We start from the raw sequence: 6,000 nt of genomic DNA on the forward strand, positions 1-6,000 counted from the left end.
ATAGTACCCATCAATTCATTTAAGCCCTCTTCAACTGTGTAGTCTCATACCTACACAGTCTTAGAATACAGGAGTCTTTCCAGCATGCTTTGTCCACACTCGCACGCTTCCTGGGAAAACTTCCCAGGAGGTCACCCATCTTGAGATTACTCCAGGTCAAGCACGCTTAACTTTGGAGTTCTTAAGAGATGGGCTACCAAAAAAAAGATGCATCTTGTTGATATAGGTAGTACCCATCAATCCATTTAAATCATCTTCAACTGTGTAATCCCATACCTACACAGTCTTAGAATCATCACACTTAACATTCCCTAGGCGGTGTAGGATTGCACAGCTTTACCCAGTCTTTCACCTTACGGATCACGAGATTCTGACTGTCACAATCGTACTTGAGAGCCTACCAAAGAGATTAGGGCAGAATAGAGATTACCAGAATGTGCAACAGAACACAAACCTAGATTGTTCCAAAAGAGTGAAGGTGATTGATTAAGAAGGTTGTATGAGGACAAAGAAGATTCTTTGTCGTTGGGGCGATGAATAGGTTGGCCTTCAATGATTGTTGGTTGCGGATGATGGGGGTCGCCAATGGAAACTGAGTATTGCTTAGCACGGCAAGCTCCGGTGAGTCCTTCTGGCAGCAGCGACAACAAAGATGAGAAGATATCCTGAGCATCAGGCAAAGGGACTGCGATTGCATACGAGGTTTGAAGAAAGCCAAAGGGCTCACTAGACTGAGAGGAGTCTGCATTGCTAGTGGCCATTGTCTGTGAAGAAGAACAAGGCAGCATATGAAAAAGAAAAAGAAAAAACCTTATGGTCATAGAATCCAACACGAATCGACATACATTGGAAAGGTCACAAATCGAGGTCAAGAGTGGAGTGCAGTGAAAGTCGAATCTGCTCTTAATACCATGTAAAAATATTATGAGAGAATAATTCTTGTATATTGATTTTGAGAAGAATGTACATTTATAGGTTGTACAGAATAAAAGACATAAATACAAAATAAACTAAATCCTATAAAAAAGAATAATATACAATGATTTGTTTTTTATTCTGATTAAATTTCCTTAATGAATCTGTCTATAAGAACCATCAACAATCTTAATTTTTTGAGTACCTGTATAAGGAGTGTATGTGGTAAATTGATGGGACTCACCAGTCATGTGATCCGAGACCCCTGAATCCACAATCCAGACAGAGTTTTGAACATTGAAGACAGCGGAGGTACCTAGATGTGAACAGGATGGTGGAGCAGATGTAGCATTCTTGGAGGTATTAAGCAACTGATGGAGTTGGGTGATCTGAGCTGGAGTGAATGGGAAAAACTCAGATATAGAGGTAATGAAGGGCTGTCCTTTCGAAAGGGCAAAAGTAGAGGAGCGAGGCTTCCAATTAGAAGAGTTTTTGTTGAGAGTGGCCATAAGGAAAGAGACGAAGGCTAATTAAAAAAATGGAGGCTTCGAAGTTTCTAGTTAAGAGGAAAATCTCTGATACCACGTGGAAAATTAGCCTTTGATAATCTTTATTGATAGAGAATAAGGCCTTTAAATAGGCATTGTACAAATATAAACAAATCTGGTATTTTATAGAAAATATTCTAGGGTAAATCAATTAGCCTAAAACTAAATAATCTAATTATAGTAACATTCTAATATTTCACCGTGGTTTCCTTATTGGAAAGATACTGAGTAAATGCTTAATATACAATATTTTCTACAATATCTTTCTTTAATTAGCAACCATGTTCCAAGAAAATATATTTTACTTCAGTTTTAAAGATGTTAACCATAGATCTTGAAATCAAGCATGCCCTGACATGATATTGTGGGAGCCAATTTTACATGCTAAATTTAAACTAAAACTTGTTTTTCCACAAAGATGAGTCCAGACTTCATTAAATAAACCTATGGGTGGAATTAGAATTAGAAGCAAGAGAATTTTCAACTCTTTAGTCACAATTATTACCAGTAAAGGCGTGGAGAATCTTGCAAAAGTGTTTGGCCCCCCACTACAGTCCAATAGAACCCAAACATCCACCAAATAGATGACACAATTGTATTCAAAGACTCCATCCTTTTCATGACGCTGAAAGATGAATATAAATGAAATATAAAATTCTTTCAATTTAAAAAAAGCACAAGTATCTACATGCAATAAAACACATAAAATCATAGTAATTATGAAAATGATAGTGCATAATCAATATAATGAAGATAATATTTCACACTTTTATGATCTAATCAATTGTGTATCTACCTCACATTTGAAATGGTTATTATGCTACAAATAAATGTCCTACATTGCTACAAATTAAATGTTCTTCTTCTATATGTTATAGATAGAAAGACAATGAGCTAACTGTTAGGAAAATTACATGTTTATGCTCCATAACAACTATAAAACAATCTAATTTCCTGATATGTCTGTGCTTGTAACAAATCCTCACAAAAGTTCTGCTTGCATACACAGCTAATCATTTGAACCTATTGGATTCAAAAGAACCATCGGAGCAACCCCTAAAAGAAACAAGAAAATTTGTAACGAATTACATGCATTTTACTAACATGGTGCATCAGCAAGGGGATCAAAGCCGCAAGCGAACTTAAGAAAGGATTCAATATAGTAATAGCATCTTGCTGACAAGCCCTGAGGCAATGTCATTGAGGTAAAGATCAAGGCTTCAACCAATTTTTTTTAAGGAAAGTGCTTCTTAATTAAGGGGCTGCTTGCTGCTTGCTGCTCGCCCCATCTCTAAAGGGGCTTATGCACTCCACTCGTTACAACTGAACGACAAAGCCAAGAGTGAAAGGAGGGACTGGAACCGATCTTTGGTTAGAGGATCTCCCTTACCCTCCACTCCAACCGAACCACCCGCTGCTAGCCCAGCTCCATAATCCATAGAAAAAAAAAGAATTCATTTGTGGCTTACCACTTACCTATCTTCCTCCAAAATCGAGGTCTGCAAGCCTAGCTAGATTCAAGTTCTCCTCCCAGGGGAGAAAGTTAAATGCATTCTTTTTTAATAAATACCTGGTAGCTGTAGCAAAGGAAGAAAGCGTAGAGGCTTTGCCTGATCTGATCCTCGAAGATGGAACAACTTTCAACACTGGTCTCCACTTAAGCACACTAAGATTTATTCAGATTATTCAGTCTAAATGGAAGACAGCTATAGAATCAGTGCTTGAAATGGGGCCTTTCAGCTGATTGGGAACAAAAGTAAGTGCTCAATACTAAGATTAGCTGCTATTGGACTTCTTTCTACTGGGAGTGCGAAGGTTGTTCCCATCATTGAAGTCACAATGTGGGACTACGCCCTCCGAATGATAAAGGCAAAAAAGTCCCATATTGACTTTCTCTCGCTCTCCTTTGTTGTTAACAGAGCTTAATTTGAAGAAATCCTTGCTATTTTGCTATTATTAAAATGATAAGTTTCACAAGAAACCTCTTAATGAAGCCTCTCTCTCTGTGACCGATCCAAAAAGTTTCAAATATAATTATGGCACCTCAGCGACAATTACTATTTAAAATAAGAGTTGACTAAATCTGTAACTTAATTCATGCAACCGACAATTTGGTTAGATCTCCGCAAAGTCAACTCTTTGATAATGTCGTTTTGAGAGAAACTAAACTTCACTTTTTCACATGTCTTAATCATTAAAGCATGAGACTTGACCTTCAAAAACCACTGAAGTTGATTACTAGTTTCTTTCCCTCAAAACTATCGATGATATTTGAAATACAAATTCCTGATAATTTACTCAAAGTTTCATCATTTTTAGAATGCATCATCACAAATTATTGTTCTAAAAATCACTTGTCTCTACACTACACATTTAGCTAAAAAAGTTCATAGCCATTAGAGAAAATTGAAATAAAAAATAGAAAGATTAATACAAATTAAAACAAACAAAAAAAGTTAAGAAGGAAAAAAAACGAATGTTGGTCATGAAAAAACTACCAGGAGCGTCTGCGAGACAATGAAAGACCCCCGAAACCGAGAAGATCAGCAAAACCCCTTCTCCGATATTCAAAGTAAACAAAACCCACATGCAAAACGCACTGAAGAGAATACCCGCAAATCCAAGCCCTCAAGGGGGTCGAGGGTTTCTCTTTAAATGTCGACAAAAGTACCACCAACGAGACGAGAACGAAAGCCAAGTTCCAAATCACGTCAAGGACTAAAATTGGCTTCGAATAGGAACAGCTCTCGCCGGAAAAGGGTCGTTCTCCGTCGTCATCTTCGTCATCAAGGTTCGATCTCCGGCCACCGCAATCGCCGAAAAGAATCCGGCGGTGCTCGCCAGAGAAAAGATGGCTAGGGTAGCGGGTCAGAGGGAGATGGAACGTGGCGCTTATGGGTCCCTGAAGCAGCGAATCAGTTCTTCCACCACTGCCGTTTAGTGGCTGGTCTTCCTCCATGGTTAGTATCTAGAGAGAGAGAGTTAGATAGCAGGAGATGTTTTGGGAAGGTAGAATAGAAGAAAGAGAGAGGTCCACTGATAAGAAAAAGTGAAGTGGCGCTTTCACTGAGTACTAAAACTAAAATGAACATGCTCTTTTCAATTGATTTCAGAGGCAAATTTGAGGTGTAATTAGGTTGAATAAATAGGATTTTTTTCCGCCAACTCGGAACTTTACAAGTTGTTTAAAATTTCTCGAATTATGCAAAAATTATGTAACTTTAGTCATTTTCCAATGACATGGCTAACAAAAAGGTGTTACTTGTATAATTTAATTAAAAAAATAATTTAAAAATTATAAAATGTATATATATTTTACTTATTTTTTTAATTAAATATTTTTTACTTCTATTTATTTAAATATTAAAAAATTATATACACTAATAACTTTAAGAGTAAATTTTTGTTTGATTGATTATGCTTCAATTTTTTCATCAGAGGTGGTGAATTTTAAAAATTAGACAATTAAAAATAATAATGTTTTATGAATTAAGTAGAAAATGATGACATGGCTAGTAGAAAAGTAATATTCCTCAAAGAAAAAAGAAGAAAGAAAATTGTAAATTATTGGGTAGTAATGGCAGGGGTCATATTATAATCATACAATATGTTGACCTGTGAAATTGGGCAAAGGTCGTATATACGATATACGACACATTTTGAACGATAATATACGATAGAATACAAATATCTAAACAAAACACACAGAAATTTATATTGGCTCAGCCCTGTTCTGATGAACAATAATAACCTAATTCACTTACTCTTTAGTATTGAATCACTCAATCGACAATTACAAAGATGAATTGAAGAGTTCACTCATCACAGATTTGCCCAGAAGTCAATCAAATGATCGATCTCCAAATCTCTCCAAAAAGATATGTCACTTTTAAATGAAGCCCTGGGTCCTTTATTTATAGTACCCAGGGGCTGTTACATGATCAACAAGACTAAAATCGTGGTTTGGTACACGATCATTGGGAGTGGAGATACGTGTCCACCTCCCCATGATTATGAGATTGTGGGTATTCTCGTTGTTTCTCTGGATCGTGGTTGACGATGCACGATTGAAACCTTCGGGAAAAAGCTAAGTCTTGGTTGGTCTATAAGACTTAGGTGCTAGGCCCATGACCCTTTAGAACTTTGGTGCTAGGCCTGATGACCCTCTGGGTGCTAGGCCTGTTGATCTTTTGGGTGCTAACTTGTTGATTTCAGCTTGAACGAGTGTGAACTTTATCCAGCAAAGTGTATTTGGGAGTTTAGTCCAACCACCCTATGAAGAATAGGGTGGGCCAACCACCCTATACAATTCTTAAGCATGTCAGGTCAACCACCCCTAAGAGGCTAGTGTTAGATTAGCTTATACAGGATCTTTATTTATTTTCATGTATATCTAATATTAAACAAAGTAATACGAGATAGCCTAAAACATGTTTCTAAAATTGAATTCAAAGAGAAATAAAGAATAGAATACTTACAGTATACGCAGCAGAATGAAAGAGTCCTTCCTTCAGTTTCTCTAACTCTTGTATCCTCT

At 36.8% G+C, this 6,000-nt stretch overlaps 1 protein-coding gene across 1 annotated transcript in view; it reads right to left on the minus strand.

Moving 5' to 3' along the window:
* LOC133823244 (E3 ubiquitin-protein ligase At4g11680-like) overlaps positions 1-4,578 on the minus strand; it is a 30,283-nt gene extending 25,705 nt beyond the window's left edge. Inside the window, exons 1-2 of the mRNA XM_062255905.1 lie at positions 3,962-4,578; positions 1,969-2,088 (exon numbers count right to left, since the gene is read on the minus strand). Of these exons, the coding sequence (XP_062111889.1) occupies positions 1,969-2,088; positions 3,962-4,422 (581 nt within the window). The 5' untranslated portion in view covers positions 4,423-4,578. The remainder of the gene's footprint in view (positions 1-1,968; positions 2,089-3,961) is intronic.
* Positions 4,579-6,000: the final 1,422 nt, after the last annotated feature.

Source organism: Humulus lupulus, chromosome 3, assembly GCF_963169125.1.
Source record: "Humulus lupulus chromosome 3, drHumLupu1.1, whole genome shotgun sequence".
Taxonomy (NCBI): domain Eukaryota; kingdom Viridiplantae; phylum Streptophyta; class Magnoliopsida; order Rosales; family Cannabaceae; genus Humulus; species Humulus lupulus.